This window comes from Oreochromis aureus, linkage group 5 (genome assembly GCF_013358895.1).
Source record: "Oreochromis aureus strain Israel breed Guangdong linkage group 5, ZZ_aureus, whole genome shotgun sequence".
In the NCBI taxonomy this organism is placed as follows: domain Eukaryota; kingdom Metazoa; phylum Chordata; class Actinopteri; order Cichliformes; family Cichlidae; genus Oreochromis; species Oreochromis aureus.
Genome location: NC_052946.1, coordinates 34,834,475 through 34,852,016, shown reverse-complemented (window position 1 = coordinate 34,852,016; position 17,542 = coordinate 34,834,475). Strand labels below are relative to the sequence as shown.

General features: G+C 39.8%; 1 protein-coding gene across 4 annotated transcripts in view; it reads left to right on the top strand.

The window, feature by feature from the left end:
• tox2 (TOX high mobility group box family member 2) overlaps positions 1-17,542 on the top strand; it is a 92,854-nt gene that overhangs the window by 46,783 nt on the left and 28,529 nt on the right. For all 4 annotated transcript variants that reach the window (XM_031740431.2, XM_031740434.2, XM_039612483.1 and 1 more), the window contains exon 3: positions 3,532-3,591. In XM_031740431.2, the coding sequence (XP_031596291.2) occupies positions 3,532-3,591 (60 nt within the window). The remainder of the gene's footprint in view (positions 1-3,531; positions 3,592-17,542) is intronic.

Genomic DNA, 17,542 nt, shown 5'->3' with positions numbered 1-17,542 from the left:
GATTAGAGTGAGAGCATTAAATAAAAATCAGCACAGCATGACAACCGAGGTTTGTAAAAACTGTATGTACAGTACACCCACCAGTTGTTAACCTCACAGTACCAGGAAATGATTATTTTTACCTTTTCCTCTGATTTTAGATGGTGTTTATTATTTTAACAGCTCTGCCCTTGGAGACTCCTCCCATTGTGTAGCAAGAGCACAGTTGCAGACCTCAGTTTGCTCCTTTGACATTTGATATAATTGTTTTGCACTTACCCTGTTTTGCTCATTGAGATCTGGTTTACAGGTGTGAAAATAAACTATTCTAAGACACCATGACATCTAGCACAATGTGAGTAGGACAGCATGTAAAATCATTCTCCAAGAGCAAGAAAGTGATTGTATTTTCATTGCAGAATACAATGATTGTTCCTTCTGCAAACTAATAGTGCTATCAGGCAGAAATTATTGCACTAGAAGTAACAGTTCCATCAGAGGCTGAATGATAACATGGAAATGCAACTGGGGCTTCGAATTGAATAATGTTGCAAGGAATTGCCTTTGTACTTTGGTTTATTTGTTGCCCTCAATGTGTTATGTATGAAGATGGAAATAAATGTTAATGAAAACTGTGCTGGAGTTGAATCTGACTATAACTTAAATGGAAATATTGGAATGTTAAGAAAAAAAAATCCCAGAATTGATAAAAAGAACAAGTGATTAGCATAAATTGGTCCCTGCAATACTTGCATGTGGTGAAAAATTGCTACAATAAGACCTGGGTCCATTTTCAGTCACCATGCCAGAGCTTGAGAAACACCCTCCCACTCTGACTCACTGTAGGCACAAACCAGTCACGTTATTTGACCTTACAGTAGCAACAGTAATTCATCTCAGCCACTACGAGCTGTCTTGAGGTGTGTTTTGTTTTCTCATAAATGGTTGGTGCCAAATAGTGTCAGACAGAGAGGGAGGGAAGGCCTCTGGGAGAGTGTGAGTGAGCGTGCGTGTGTGTGAATGTGTGTGCATGTTTATATGCCTGTGTCTTTCAAGCTGCGGCCTCTGGCTGTGACCCCAGTGTTAATCACTCTACAGCCAGAACAACCACAGGCTTCTGTCGCCACTACTGCGGCTACAGCCCTTCTCCTCTCCTCCTTTATGTCAGTGTCATTCATGCTCCCTGTGCTTTTTTTAAATGTATCTCTCTCAACCCCCCCCCAAATACCTACAGTGTGTTCCCTACTTGGCCTCCTACTTGCACAAGATCGCTATCCCCTTCCCCATTAGCTCCAGGATACACCCTTGTCGTTCTCATCGCCTCTCCATAACCTCAAACTGTCACCTTTTCTCTAGCCTATGCCTCCCCTTTAGGCTTCTTTAGCTTGGTATTTCTGAGCTATGAAATCGCTGGGCTGTCCTGTCCTGATTTCACTAGCAAAGTGCAAAACAAGCTAAAGGCTGTTCTCTTTGTGTGTATTACTAAATAGGTGACAGGGTTGGTAAAAATGTTGGCTTGGGATGTTTTTTGTCATGTTTTTCTTGTTGTTTTGGGTTATTAGTGTATTAAGTGACAGGCTGGTATTATATCATAATTTGATAAATTTGATGATGTTTTTGCTTTACATTTATGATTTTTTATTTGCAAATATAATGAGCAATATAAACAAAGACAATCAGCAACTTGTGGGTCTGAAAAATTTGCAAGTATGCAGAAGTGCCAAAAAGTGTACTTCTTAAAATGTCCACTTGAGGCTGGTTCCCAAAGCAGGTCAGTCCCCACAGACTGAAACTGCGAAAATGGTTAAATAACAAGTTTAACAGCAGAAAACGTAAGTGACCTTGTTTGTGATGTCGGTGCCTTTTAGACAGTTTTAATGCAATGATCTGAATTTTTCTGACTGTGTGGTTAGACAGTGTGGTTAGTTGTGCAAACAGACTATACAAGTTTTGTTCCATATTCTCTTTTTATATTTATATTAATTTGAATTAAGGCTGTGGTGGTTAACACTATCACCTGTTATCAAGTAAGTCCTGGGTTTGAATCCATTGGCCGGCTGGGGCCTTTCTAGGTGAAGTTTACATGTTCTCCCACTGTCCAAAGACATGGATGTTAGATTCATTGGACTTAGGTGTAAATGGTTGTTTGTTTCTCTGTTTTAGCTGTGCAGTAGATTGGCGATCTGTCAAGGTTGCACGCTGCCTCTTGCCCCATGACAGCTGGGGTAGGTTCCAGCCTAATCGCCAGTCTGAATTAGATAAGCAGAATATGGATGGATGGACTTGCAATTAATTAGCAGACCTGTGCATCTCACACATATATTCTAATGATGCAGCTTGGGTAGCACTCGAGTCTCTTGTCCTGACGTAGTGAATTCTGGCTCTAAAAAGCACATAGATGGCAGTGATCATAGTGCTAAAGCCTAAGCTTCAAATTTGGTCTACAAAACCAATAGGTAATGTCATGGTATCTACATCTTTTTGTTTTTTAAATGTAATTCCATGTGAAAAACTTGTCTCATTTTAACAGAGTGTGATCTTAACAGAACTAATTTTTTAATGCTTGTCTTTGTAAACATTTAAACTAGAAACTCCTGTACTTGTTCAAGCAGACATTATAGCACAGTAGATCAGTTTCTTGATTAATACTACGTAATAGCTGACTTACAAAGGTTATTTACTGCCATCAGTGCTGCCTTTGATTAACCTTTCATGCTTACAAATCAGCACCTACAGAGCCTCAGAGGCTTGCAAAAAAACATACTAATAATGGCAGTACTAGCAGGCTAATGTTGAGAAAGACATAGATGACTGATGTTGCACTAAATGCAAATGTTAATTTAACACAAATCAACATTTGTTAATTTGCATTAAATACATGCAGTAGTTGATGATGGCAATGTCATTAAGTAAAAAAAATAATAATCTAATGATGGTGGTACAGCAAAACTCCCCAAAGGGACAATCCCCGGATATTAGATATTTTTACTTCAATTTATGAAAATATGTCCCATAAATGTTAAACTATTTAAAAGTGGTGGACTCACTGACCAACCAACAGACCGTTTCGTTCTACAGCGATTGGAAAGAAAATGAAAAGAACCTTTCTATAGTAGATATGAATGTGCAAGAATGACTGACTGAACCAACTGGGTAGCCGACTAACTAGACATCGGTGGCTGCAGTTGCGATTATTACTCTGTTGTGCCTTTGTTGCTTCATGACACACGGAGAATAATGGCAGTTAGGTGTGCATAACACTTACAAACACACACTCAGGCTGTAGGCAAGCTAAGAGGAAGAGTGTGAGTTACACAAGCTTTGACAGGGCCTAATTATACAAGTCTCTAATGAACTGTAATTACTGACATTCACCGGAGCATCGAGGTCTATTGCAGTCATTAGGCTGCAGTGTTACACTCTTTCTGTATCGGCACTGACTGACAGAATTTCTTTTTTTTATCCCTTTTGTGATCTGTTGGCCTCTGCCTCACTGTTTTCTCATCTCTCTCCCTCTCTCTCTCTCACACTCCCTGTGTCTCTGTACTACAGTTTGATGGTGACAACATGTACATGAACGAAAACAATCACGAGTTCCTCGCGCCAAACCAGGTGAGTCCAAATTTCTAATAATGGAATACCTGCTCTGTTTTTTCCCTCTTGTTATATCACATCCTCAGGATCATTTCAAATAGTCTTAAAGCCATTTTTCTTTCACTGTTGTCAACTCTTGTTGAGATGTACAACAAGTCGCTGTTACTGAAAGGAACCACACACTTATGTGACATCAGCTGAAAGCAAGTGGACTAAAGATATTTTGTTCTTTTTTAGACTCACAGATGCCACACAGGACATGCTATATTCTATATGTCGCATACAAACAAATAAAATGATGTCACAATCGTTCAAAGAGCAATTAACAGTAAAATTGGTAATGTAGTAATAAATGCAACATTTTTGCATATGTACTTGACAATGAAATTTATAGACTACTTAATGTGCTTATTCAAACGCCTGTTTTTAAAATTAAGCACTGTAGGCAAATTTTTTTTAAAGAACTATATTCTTGAAATATAAGACATGATGTTTATTAAATGTATGATTGGTTACTTTATAATATATAACATAAAACATGTGTTCTTGTCTTTTATAAATTGAAGCTGAACACTGCTGCTAGGTTTATAGTGCAGTAGGCAAGGGAAACCCAGGCACTGGGTTAGCAATTCCTCACAGTACTAACCTATCATGACTAGATTTCTGCTAAGTACACAGAAACCATAGAAGCTAAACCAATGAAAATATGCAAATTTCCCATAAAAAGAGCATTGACCTTACTGTAAAGTGACAGAGTCATCGTACAATTTTACTTACCTATATTCCTGATATTCAGTCATTCTCTTTGCACACAATTTTGGCAAAAGCCGACATAAAGAAATGTTTTGGCTTCATTACAAAGAATTTATTAAGTTAGAATGGGCCAGTCGCTGCTCTTCTATAGCACATGGCAACCCTGCCAGATACACTGTAGCACAGCTGGTCATGAACAACTGGGAGACCATATGGTTGTGTTTGGACAGGGGGATTTGTGGAGTTTGGGAATAAGCCCATCTGACATACACAGGGGAGCAGGGAATTTGTCCCTGTCAATTGCAATTATTAAAACCAACCCGCAGGCTACAGTAGTTCTGTGTTTCAGTTGCATTTGCTTTTTTGCTAAATTTCTTAATGCTTTGGTTTGTTAAGGTTTGGCTTATGGCCCAGAGTAGGACACAGAGCTGCTTGCGTTGTCTTTTCTACACATGTAAAGTTTATTCAGAAGGCTCAGACTAATAGGACTGTCACAAAGTCATTTTAAGTGGGACAGTGCTGTCATTTGACAGATTTGTCATGCAGATACTTGGCTTTCTAAAAAAAAATGCTAACCACTGCTTTTATCAGTTAATTTCATACAGCACATGTGGCTTTACTGTAGTGCTGATTGACTGATTAGACATCAGCACCAGTTACTGATGGGTGGGTGAAGCATTGCGGTTTGTTAGAGAAGACAGAGTGAGCGGCAGATAGGTAGAAAACAGGGAAGCAGGAGAGAAAGAGACAGAGGGAAATAGCGTGAAAGACGGTGATAGGATGAGAGACGATTTTGCTTTGCTCTGTGTTATACTTTGTTTACTCAAGATCCCCTCACATTTGACATGTGCCTTGCTCTATTCTCCGCTTCACCAAGTTTAGCCTCTCGTTCCCTCTGACAGCTAGAATCAGGGAGGCCTAAGGGGTGGACACACACTCTGACAACAAAACATAGAGATGGGAAAATCCAAAAATCACTGATCTGCACCTCTTTAGCTGGGCTACATTTTTAATCCAAGCAGATTTTTTAAATAAAGGTTGAGGGCACCTTTGTTGAGACGGTTCACTGAACATCTTAAATCTTTGTGAATTTGAATAATCATGCATTTCTCTAACCCATCCTGCTTATTCTTACATTACACCGTCTTTGTGGTACAAGTAATGTTCTCAAACTACCATTCGGTAGTTTATTTTCATCATGCATTTCACATCAACGACATCATAAGCACCGATAAAGGGATTTTTTTTATCCTTGCATGCTTTCTGTTATCAGTGTTTGGTCACTAAATTTGGAACAAAGCCACAGTTTGATTGACATTATCAAAGCATGTTTTGATAAAGTGCAATCATTTCTTGCACTAATACGGCATAAAAAATATGATTCTATACCTGCTAGTATATGCTTCATGTTCTTCAGAAGTAACGGCATTAACGCTCGTGCTGTTTGCAAGTGTTTAGGTAAAACAAGACTTATCATTTATTAATTAGTGTTATTCTTACAGAACAGTTGGGTGCGGTATACAGCAGTGTGCTCTGCTATTCTCAGTATGTTCTATCTCGAACTTAAACTAATCATACTGCCTAAAGCTGACTTTTCTGTGGTTGCTGCTTTATTATCTCCCTCAACTTATCTTTCACCCATTTTCTCTGACTCCCCCTCTTTTGCTCTTTTGCTCACTGTTTCTCTTTTTCAGTCTCTACCCCCGTTGCATTTAAATGCATTTGGGTCAGCAGTTCTGCCTCGAAACTGTGTGAAGAGTGTGTTTTTCAGTGCTCGGCTTTCTCTCACTTCGGTTTCACCATGTAATTGCTCTATTTAACGTGGCTTACCTATATGAATTAATTTTCTATACATCTTGCACATTCATATAGGTCATTCACAGGGCGCTGGTGAGTAAATCTGGCAACGCAACCTTATCAGACTGTTCAGTGCTTAGATGGGTACGTTCTAGTGATGAGTCACAAGGAAATGGGGTCAGTGCCATTGTCATATCGATGTTCCCATGAGCATCGCTGTCTGACCCTCCTTAGTTCTCTGTAGACTTTCTTTTCCCCCCCAAGCAGAGTGACAAAGTGTTAGTGATTCAATGACAAGGTCGTGGACCCTGGTCTTAGCATCAACAAGCTCTTTGTCTGCCCCTGTGGCCACTGGCCATTGTCCTGGCATCATTGTAGAAAAGAGTAACCAACGAGAAGAAGCTCTGGTATTTCCTAGTGTTGTCACAGAGGTTTGAACTGAGAAAATCTCCACAGTGGCAAGGATTAGAGCACCTCCTAAGTAGAGAGGCTTTTGTATCATGAAGGTCTTAGTAGACCAGATCACCTGAGGTAAGATTCCTCTCGCTATAACTAAACAGAGCAGTGCGAAGCGACACGATCAAAGATAATGCACTGTGAGAGATTCCTTCTCATAGCTCCACAGCAAAGTGAAAGAAACAGTATATACTTCATCAGCACTTTACCTTGACAATGTTTTCTTTTGATGTCTTTCTCCCTGACTTATGAATTAATTTAGCAGAACTGCTGTTTGAGAGAAATATGTCACAGAAAAGAGAACACGAGGAGGAAATGGAAGGGGGAGGGGTGGAGATGGAGAAACTGCACAGGGGAATAATTCGGCTAATGGAGTGACTGTTTGGATATTCAGCAGAAGTAGGAATGGAGATTATGATCTCGCAATTAGCGTAACAAGGTTTTATTGATTGGCTGCTGCTGTAGCGTCTTTGCTGCCAAGACGCTGCATGTGGCTTTAACATGCACAGTGTGTGTAGCCCAGCCAGTCACTCTAGTTCTACTACTACACCACTACCAGAGCAGAATCTAGCTCGGTGTTACCATCGAGCCACGGCCATTTCCTGATCATCAAAGCTGAAATATTATGGACTGTCGAGTTGAAAGGGTCTGTTTGAATGCCTGATGATAAAGTGGACTACATTTGCATTTTCCGCTCACTTTTAAGTTAATGCATTGCCCTCCTTCCCCTTTGAGTGAAAAGCAGGTATAAAAAGGCAGCTTCTGATAGCGAGCAATTTGAAAGTTTGTCTGCCTGTTTTACATGTTCGGAGTTCAAATGATGTTTTCACGGTAAGTTTGATGCAATTTCTCATCTCACTTACTATTTTGTAGCTCATTGCTGGCAAGGATTATGGAAGTCCCATGGGTGTTGTAATTGTAATTAGAGAGGTGACTGCCAACAGCAGATCTGTTAGACATGTTAGACATGGAGAACTAGAGAAAGATCGATGGAAATATTTTTATTTTTGTTTGGTTGGGATTTTTTTTAGGACAGTCAGCAGCTGTGAATATCATTATGTTTATTAAACAAGTTGTCAGATTAAACTCATAATGGGGCTTTTGTGTTATTTTTTTTCATCTTGTGTTTAATGAGAGATTTATTGGCATAAGAGCTCTTGTTAACAGATCTGAACAGATATGCCTGTCACATATTCTGGTGCTTAAACTTGCAGGAACTCCCCCTTATGAATATGATTAAGTCCTTCTCTAAAGCTCCCTTGTGTCTCTCATCTTCCACCATATGTTTCTGATGAGCCATTGTAGAACATGATCCCATAGTCTTTTATGTCCAACCTTTGACAAATCTATCACCTCTTCCCTCTATGCTCTGAATTAAAGGCCCATTCCACCTTTCCAGTTTAGATGAATAATTCTCTTGTTTGGCAGCAGCCCAAAGCCCAGCCAGCATGTCTGGAACCTTGGTGGAGCCTGATTGGTCCGGTTCAGTCGTGTGTGACTGACAGGAAGCCCGCTGATTGGGGGAGACCATATCTTTGGATCGTTGCACTGATTAAAGCCTCTCGGCAGCATTTTGTACACTCCCGCCGTTCGGGGTCCCCGCACTAGCGCCCTGGCACTGCTGGTCTGAATTACAGCTTGGTCGCATTAGTCTGATTTACAGCTTCCTCCTGCTGTTTAGATTGGAGTTGGGTACCAGAATGGCAGGCTCCTCCTCTACTATACTTCCACCTGCCCCCTCCTCTTCCTATTGATTCCCCTACTTTGTGCTTTACCCTCTACCCATCACCCCAATATCTCTAACCCTTTTTCTGCTGCCTCTTTTATCCCACCTCACCTGGTTTACTTTCTATTGACTCTCTATCCTCTACTAGTTCTTCTAGGTCACCCTTTTCTTCACCCCCGATCCCTCAATTTTGTTTTTTTTTTGCCTTCATTCCACTTCCCAATAACCTGTCTTCATACTCCATGTACACCCTTGTGCTTGTCCTTCTTTTTAAATGTCCCTCTAACCTCTGACAACATCCCTTTACCTTTCCTACCCAGCAGCTCTCCCTCTCGCTCTTTCTCCCTTTCGCTCCCTCACTGCATCTTTTGTGAAAATGAAAACAAAGAGCAGCCTGCCAAAATATTTCTATAGCCATTCGCTGACGAAGCAGGGAGCGGAGACAAAGCAAAAAGATGTGCAGGCATATTTGTCGCGGCAGCAGAAAGATGGAAAGCTCTGTCCCCGTGGCCTTTTTACAGTCATTTGGAAAGTCCCCACCTCTCTCTCCTCTCTCTTTCTTGCCCTGTTTAAAAGCTCTCTGTTTGAAATACTCATCTGACATGGCATTATATATAAATTCACAGCTGTATATTTGTATAAGGGCCTCGCTCTGCTAAGCTGTCCGTCCCCATGTTGCCCTAGGTGATCAGATGAAACTAATGCGCTTTAACTTTAATGTGTTTCTGCAGGCCTTTCACTCCATTGGATAAAACAATAAGGAACAAACACTCACTCTTGCTAGGGTATAATAGAAATTGGGAAATGCAGTGTCTAGTCAGCCTTTTCATAACTGTTTTTTTATTTGTATTTATTCAGGGGGTTTTTTAGGTTTTTTTAGTAAAGTTTCCCTTGAATTGGTTTTTCCTCACGGCTCTGAAAAAAGGTTATGGGTTATTATAGAGGAAAATGTACCATTCAGCCACAATTCATTAGCAAAATACCTGGTTAATTATTGATGCAATATCTTCAAGGTATGAAAAAAGCCCAGAGTTGCTATCGATCTATGTTGACTTATTTCCTGTGCTTAGAGAAAGTAGAAATGAGGTGGTACAATTTCTCTTGTTAAACTGGTTAAACAGCGCACAGCAAAAATGTTGGTACAAAGCCTAAGGCAAAAAGGCTTTCATAGTTTTATATTAAATGTATTTGTGAGTTGGTTTTATCCCTCTATGTAGTGCTGTAGGATGGGGTTATAGGAAACACAGTGGGCAAGAGCAGAACACAGACCGCAAAAGCCAGCACACAATCTAACCCTCTCTGTAAAAATGTACAGCAGATTGACTGGACAACCAGACACAGGTGGGACCACGGCACTGGGGCCATAATTAACCACCCCACACTCACTGTTCTCAGTGAGGGAAATTATAAAGGAAGGAAGATAAAGACAGGAAATAAATACAAAAACATGACACACGATAGCTATCAAAGTAAAACAGCCAAAAGACAAATAATAAGGATGCACTAAGACAGGTTAACAAAGAAAGCACCAAGACATGGATGAAGAGGAAGGAGAAAACAGAGAAACACTGAGATACTGGACACGTAAGAACATTAGAAGAAAATTAGAAACTCTGAAAAGAAAGAAACATTCAAATATAAACTGATTACTCAACAAAAACCCAGATCACTTTGGTTATCGCAAATACTCCTAAACACAATGACTAATATGTAGAGAAACTAACAGAGGAAAGTTGGACTGGGCATGTTGGGTATTGTAGATAAATATTCAAATCATTATTTTTTTAACTCATGGTAGTCCCAGAAGTTAAGTACAAATAAAAATATTAATTTATTTGACAGTTTAACTATTAGCTTAATTACATGCAGTTCACTACACCCGTAGCTGCCGACAGCTATGGTCAAGCTCTGACTGTTGTATATAAACAACTTAGCTGTAAAACTGTGACTCTATTCATAACTTTATTCATAAATAATTAAGCTACTGTTATTGTGCTTCATGCATGAATGTTAGATTTAGTTTACTTTATGACTCTGCAGACATTTAATGAACTCCTGCAAAGATCTGTGAGCAACTAATATCATTTTAGCTCCTGTTAATACTTCGTCACATCAGAATATAGAACCTAACACCTGACAGGATTAAACATAACCTATGTTTTGTCTTGTGCAATGTTTATGGAACAGTATGTGCTGTAATCTAGCAATAGGCTTGATGTTCGAATTCTGTCCTGCAAGCCTTTTTTAACTTGAGTGTTTTTCATAAGGGAGGAGCTTTGATGCTTCCCTTGATTTTGTTGCAAGATTTGTTTAGTCAGCACGATAGCATTAGACTGATAGTGAAAGCATGTGGCATGTAATGAGAACTGGAAAGACTGTACTAATCTGGGTTAGCACTGAACCAAACATACTTAAAGAATAACTTCTATATCTGAATTTGTTGCCAACTTATGACCAAGAATTAGTATTCACGTTAGCATCTCTTTGGGGTTGCACACATTAACAGTACAGCTTGCTAAGAGTGACTATGCTAATATCCTGAGGTTTAATTAATATAAATAAACAGGCATAAAGCTTATGATAGTTGCTTGAGCTGATATCTCAGTGTTGATGTTGTTTTTGGATCAACATACTTAATGTTGGTCAAGGTTCAATATTGCACGTGACCAGTTCTGAGTGGAGATCAGCAGTTTTTTGTTTTTTTCATGACACAAAACTATGACATCATATAGTAGCAATGTGATTGCTAACTTGTAGTGCTGAACCTGGACCAACATTAGTTATTAATGATCCAGGGACAACACTGACACAGGTACACCTAAGATAGGCACCATGTTAATTTAGTGCATACAGTAACTCGCAAAGTAATTATTAGATAAGTCTAAATGTTTACTCTTAGTGTATTTTGGCATGTAATTGGCAAAATTGTTGCTTGATGGCATATTAATGGATTAAAAGCCTGTAGTTATCGAAGTATACTTCAGAGTCAAGATACATGAAAACCATCATCAGAGACATTGAATACAGTAGAATCCTGAATTGAAACCTATGGGAGAGTTTGTTAATAGCAGAGGTGGTGGTAGAAGTATAACTGAGGGTGGGAAGTGAAGCTTTTTAAGAGTTTACTTTGGGGTGAAGTCAGCTATTGGATTTCTTAAAATTCAGTTTTATTACCTGGCAACCACTAAAATTAAAGTAAATTAAGATAATGCTTCAAAAAGGAATAAGCGCCCAGAGGCGTTTCAAGATGGCTGCCCAGTGGCGAGCAGTTGGTGTAATCTCTCTTATCTAGTACTTGAAGAAACAAACGAATAAAAAAATAAAAACAAATGACTCGAGGCTGTGCTAGAGAAAATCTGGGAGCTCACCAAAATCAGGTAGCTGTCTTCTGGATCGACTGACTGACCGGCACACAGCCTAGTTAAGGCTAACATGTTCTTGTGTACATGTAACTCCTTTTGTGGACACTTTGGTGATACATGAAGTATGACTTGCAGCACAGAACTCTAGTGAGAGACAGGAAGGTTCATTGACCCTGGAGAGCTGTCTCCTCCACTCTCCTCCATTCACAACCAGCCTCTTATTAACAATGGCACCAGGAGTACGACGGTCCAGATGTTATTCTCCTGCTCCCACCAGCTGTGCCAGCCTCCAATACACAGCCTCATTGACTCTGAACCAGCGAGGCAAGACACTTAAGAACACACTGACACCGGACTCACACAGAGTGTGCAATCTCTTACAGTAGGTTTTTGTTTTGAAAAGGGGATTCCTAAGAAATGTTCACAAAAGCGTATAAGAGTAGAAATGACACACACATGGACACACAAATGCCATATGCACTCTCACCCACCACATGCTCTTTACACCCCCTTCTCCTGGTGTAGAGTTAGCAGCAGAGTTATTTGTGGGTGACAAGATCCTAACAATTCTGAGAATAATGCACATTTGTTTGGATGACTGTGCCATCAGCACTCCCTTTGTTATTTTGAACATTGTTAGAGTCAGTTTGTAAGGATCCATCAACGCTTTATTCTGCTGGGGTTTTTTTTTTTTTGTCCATTTACTTGTTCCTATAACAATAATTAGTTTTGTCATTCAGCCACAGTAGCACTATTGTCCACATGCTAATAATGATTTTTGACAGCGGGCGCAGAAAAGTAGATAACTGAAGAGTCATTAAAAATTAAAAAACAGTTGACTGGCTGCTGTTTTGGGCCTTGTCGAGTCTCTCGGCATCTTCGGCGTAGTCGTAACTCAGCAATACCAGTGGCTGTTGTTAAGTGTTGTTGAACAGGCGGTGGTGTGCCAATGAGAAAAGCTGAAAAGGCTCGGGTGTTTACGAGACATGGCTGCTCCCAACATGAAGCGACAGAGGGACTCTGGAAATAATACTGTATGTGTGTCAGTGTAACATTGTAATTCTAAATTCACACTGTCACACAATAAGTTTGTTTGGGATTCTAATTTGAAAAGTGGGATTCATCTCTTTCCCCATGCACCTTTATTTTCTGCTTCTTCCTCTCCGGTTCATCCTTTCTCCTCTCACTCTCTCCAGCCCTCTTCTCCACCCACACACAGCAGTATCAACATCAGCATCACAATCACTCTAGATGACTATTGGGAAACCTGAGCTATCTTGTGCAACCATGGTTTATTTTTTCCAACCGCATTACTGGAGATCACAGTTTTCACTGTATGGCATCTGCATGTCATTACTACTACAGGGTCCTGAACTCTTTCTGTGTTTCCAACAGCAAATACAGATATTTTCAGAAGAAATATCAGCAAACAAGTCAATTTGAAACTAACATCACTTTTCTTTTTTATTATGTTTGACAGCTATTTAAGAAAGATTTTATTGTTGTGTGTCAATTGAAAGTTCAGCAGCAATTATGTGGTTCTTATAGTTGACAGTACTTCTCCATTAGTTATCTCACTTGTCAATATTAAGTGTTTTTTGACAGTGAAGAAGAAATAGAGACAGCAAGAGCGAGGAAGGTCAGTAGCACATTTTCACTGGATCAAATTAATATGGAACAACCCCCCCTAAAAATATTAGCCTCAGAGGGCAGTTAGTTACTCGGCACTTGCATCCGTTTGCAGGGTAAAAAGAAAGCATATGAGAAACAGAAAGAAACAGAGGTACAAGGGAGGTTGTGTTTGTTATTTGATAAAGCCTCCCTTATAACCTCAGCATGTTGTGCAATAGCGCTGGCTCTCCTTCAACTCTGCGGCGTGCCACTTCAAATTAGTCGCTTGTGGAGAGGGTCTGCCCCATCTTTGCAAAATGCATTAGTACACCACTCAGAGCCTCATACAGCCTAGGGTTAAACACAAATTATATCATTTCTGTCATCCAATCAAATCAGAGCGACCTCTTGACCTGCGAGATGAGTCAAATGCATAATGAAATATGACATGGCACAAAAGCTCTGATTCTAATCTGTTCTGACATGCGATCAGATGAGGATGACCTCCTGACCTTGACTGACAAGTGAGACGGGCACTTGGAACAGGATATATGAAGAGAGAAGAAGGGAAACTTAAAAGGAAAGGGGAGAAACACGTGCAATTAGAAAGGCTGGTTTGAGTCAGTGGTAGGTTAGTTAGTAATCAGCTCAGGGTCTGGGGTGAATAGGGCCATCTGCATCTTTTGACTTTAGACAGTTGGTGCTCACCTTAATTATTCTCTCCATATTTTCCTTTCTTCCCATTTGTTTCTCCGTGTGGTTTATGTCTTTGAAAGAGTTTATTTCCTCTCTCCTCACCCTCCGGTGCCACTCATTCACTGAACAGATCCCAAGTACAGCATCCCAGTCCCCAGAGTTCCTGTTATGATTTCTGAACAGTAAAATAGTGACAGATAAATAAAGCAGCTGGGCTGTTTTAGAGGGAGATGAGATGACAGAGGGATAGGAAGGGGGCTGATCGGGGTCTAAGAAACATGGAATAGGGTCAGAACTATTGGGGCTTCACAAGGGACAGAGCTGAATGGGCAAGCCAAGAGAGGAAGAGGAAAGTGAAGGTGTAGGGTGGCTGTAACTGGAGCTCCTGCCCATTTCCCTTCCCACTCTTGTAAGATATAGTAGCAGAAGAACAGCTATGGCTTTAATTAAGCCTGAGTTGAAGGAAAGAGATGAATAGATTAAAGAAGACGCTAAGAGAAACAAGAAAGACTATCAACAACAGCAAGCCAAGAGTTCACGGCTCTTGGATTATGCGTTTGAAAATAACTGATCTCTGTTGTCACACAAGCATTATTTGCCTTTGCTGTATTACATTAAAACAAGAGCTTTGTGTACACTAGTAAACAGGATCATTTTTGAATATACAGTATAAGCCTCCTTTTGCGAGAGCAGTGACAGAGGGAATAAAAAAGATGATGCTCTTAAATTCATCCCAAAGATAAATCCACTGTTTTCTTCATAAACCGGACTGCATGGAGCGAGAGATAACAAGGCCTGACTTGGTCTGCAGAGTGCTGCACGGTGAATTTTGGGAAGGTGTCAGAACGAAGAGTGCCAGAGGTGATGGAAGCGGTGATGTATGGGTATTTCAAGCATAAATCACTGCTTTGACAAAGCTCTTCAATAAGCAGATAAGTCCATATTAGCGGTGAGACAGATATGTCATCGTCTGTCTTTGAGCCGTCGTCCCACCCTCTTTGCGAAACAGACGTTGACTTGGGAGGACATCGGACTCTTTCGTCCATGTGGAACACAAGGATGCGGTCTGAAAACACAGCACTTACTGTGTCACTTGATGTCATGCTAGTGGAGATATTCCCAGTCTGTGGCCCACCTGTCAAAATAATGTTTGCGTCATGAAATTCCTTTGATTTCAAGACGAAGCTAAAAAAAGCAAATATTGTGAGTACAGCTGAAAATAATGTTTAATGTCATTATTATCTTGTCATTATGTGTCAGATTTAAAATGCTCAAAAAAAGAATATTTAGAGTTGCCACTGAAAGAGGGCAATTAGTTATCAAAATAAACAGTAGTTTATTATCTGTCAGTTGCTGCTTAATAGCCTGATAATTTTATGCAAGAGCAACATTATGCCAGGAGGTCCAACATTATGCTATGTAATGTTGAAAAAGGCAAGTAGCTTTTAACTGAACATATGAATTGCAATTGACAGATGAGCATTTTAAAATGGATGTGCAATTTAATATTAAGTGGGCGATGTCCCAAATCCTGATTTCTACAGGCATCATAACAATAATCTAATAAGTAGAAGAATATAGAGATAATGAGCCATTAGCCACAGTCAATATCATCTCCAGAAGGCCTTGAATACTCAGGCAGTGTTATAGAGGGAGGGAGAGATCTGTGCCAAATAAAAGACAAGCTGGAAAGCTCCCCAATCAATGTTATTTTCTCTCTCAGTCCCAGACCAACTGTCTATTCATCTGTTTCTTTCAAATGAAAGGTGTGCTGGTATGTAACACTTACAGTCGAGAGATCTGTCTCTTAATTAAAATGTTACAGATTGCATTCGCTCGCAGTGAAGACAACATACTGTGTATTGGAAATAATGTTCCCTATAGTGTACCGCATTGATCAGATGAGGAAAATAAAGGATGGTGAAAAATAGAGTGTTGAAAATAGAATCTGCTGCTTTTTGAAGGAGAACAGCCCCGACTATTGAAAGTAAACCAATGATGAGTACCTCAGAGGAAAAGGAAGGGAAAAAAAGAGGGGCTGTGTATTTGAAAAGCTACTTCCATACTAGGACACATGCTGGTCTATACGATCCATCAAATACATTGCCTTGGCTTGGATTTTACTTTCAAAGAAGAAAAGAGTATACATTAGCCAGAGTGTACATGTGGTTCTGTACATGCAATCTCATTCTGAATAGAGGCATATGAATAATTTATCTTGCCACAATCCAACTGGGAATGTCCTTGGTATTTACATTTTATCATCAAGGGCACTGGATGAGCCTTCATAGCAATCCAACACATGACACATCTTCGGTCCTTGTCCCTCTGCACAATCAAAGGCAATAGATGGGACCAGAAAAGTGTTTCTGTAGCTTGGATGTAGATTAATTTACTGAGAAAACAAAAGATTGACAAACACGCTACGTGATGACTAAGCATGGTGGTCTTTAGATTACATAGCGGTCTACTACAGTCAGAGTCAAGCACATGGTGGCTCAGAGGGACACGCACGGGGACTCACTTCACACAATAGCTCCAATGTTTACAACAGACAATTTAGTTTCCTTCCAACAATTATGAGGGAAATTGAATCTCAGGAAATGTTCGTTTTCTTGTCCATTAGACCAAACAATAACACTATCCCCAAAGGTTTACAAAAACATCTGTCTTCAAAGGACAGTCCAGAAAATTAATATCAACTTGCTTGCAGGCTATGTCAGGACAAAGTAAATCAAATTGAGGCAATCGTTTACTAAATGTTACGCCAAATGAAAAGAAAGAGAGAAAAAAGAAAGAGGATTAATTCTAAGTGTGTCTCTATACTCTTGATTCAACAGTGAAACCTCCTGTTTTTGCCATTACGCTTAAGATGTGTGCTTTAGACTCTTCTTATTGACATTCTTATTGTTACAAAATTAAATTTATCTCATGTGGCTTTGCGCTCGTTGCTCCACGTGGGATTTAAATAGAAAAACTGTCTTGGGTTTTTTCATTCCAAGGATGTAAAATGCTTATTCATACTACTTTATCTGTAATTGATGTGCTCAAAAATTACAAAATAGGCCATTGCACTTACCTTGATACTAAAACAGGGTTGAGAAAAAAACAAGAAAGAAACGTACCCCGTATCCTTTCTTCTTCCTTCCATCTCCACATGCCCCTTATTTTCTAAAAGTATCTGTTTGAGAGATAAATGACCGCTCTGCTGCCGAGGATGACAGCCTACACAAAGATGATATTGAATTGATTTCAGAAATGTTGCAGAACTGACTGTTTGATGTATACTGCTAGACATGAATCATAAAAATTCTATTAAAAAACCCTTGAATGGCTGACACCAGAATATTATTTGTGATGATTAATTTGACTCAGTCATTACAATGGGAGTCAAGTTGGATCGTCTCAGACAAAATTGCTTTTCATTCCCCGTTGAATTTCCCTGCTATTTTTCTTTTCTTCTTGCTCTGTGCAGAACCCTGATCTGATTGGACTTACTGTGTTAGAGAGACAGCACGCGAATAGAGACTGTTGGTCTGCTATATTACTGATCACTGAGCATTGTTTT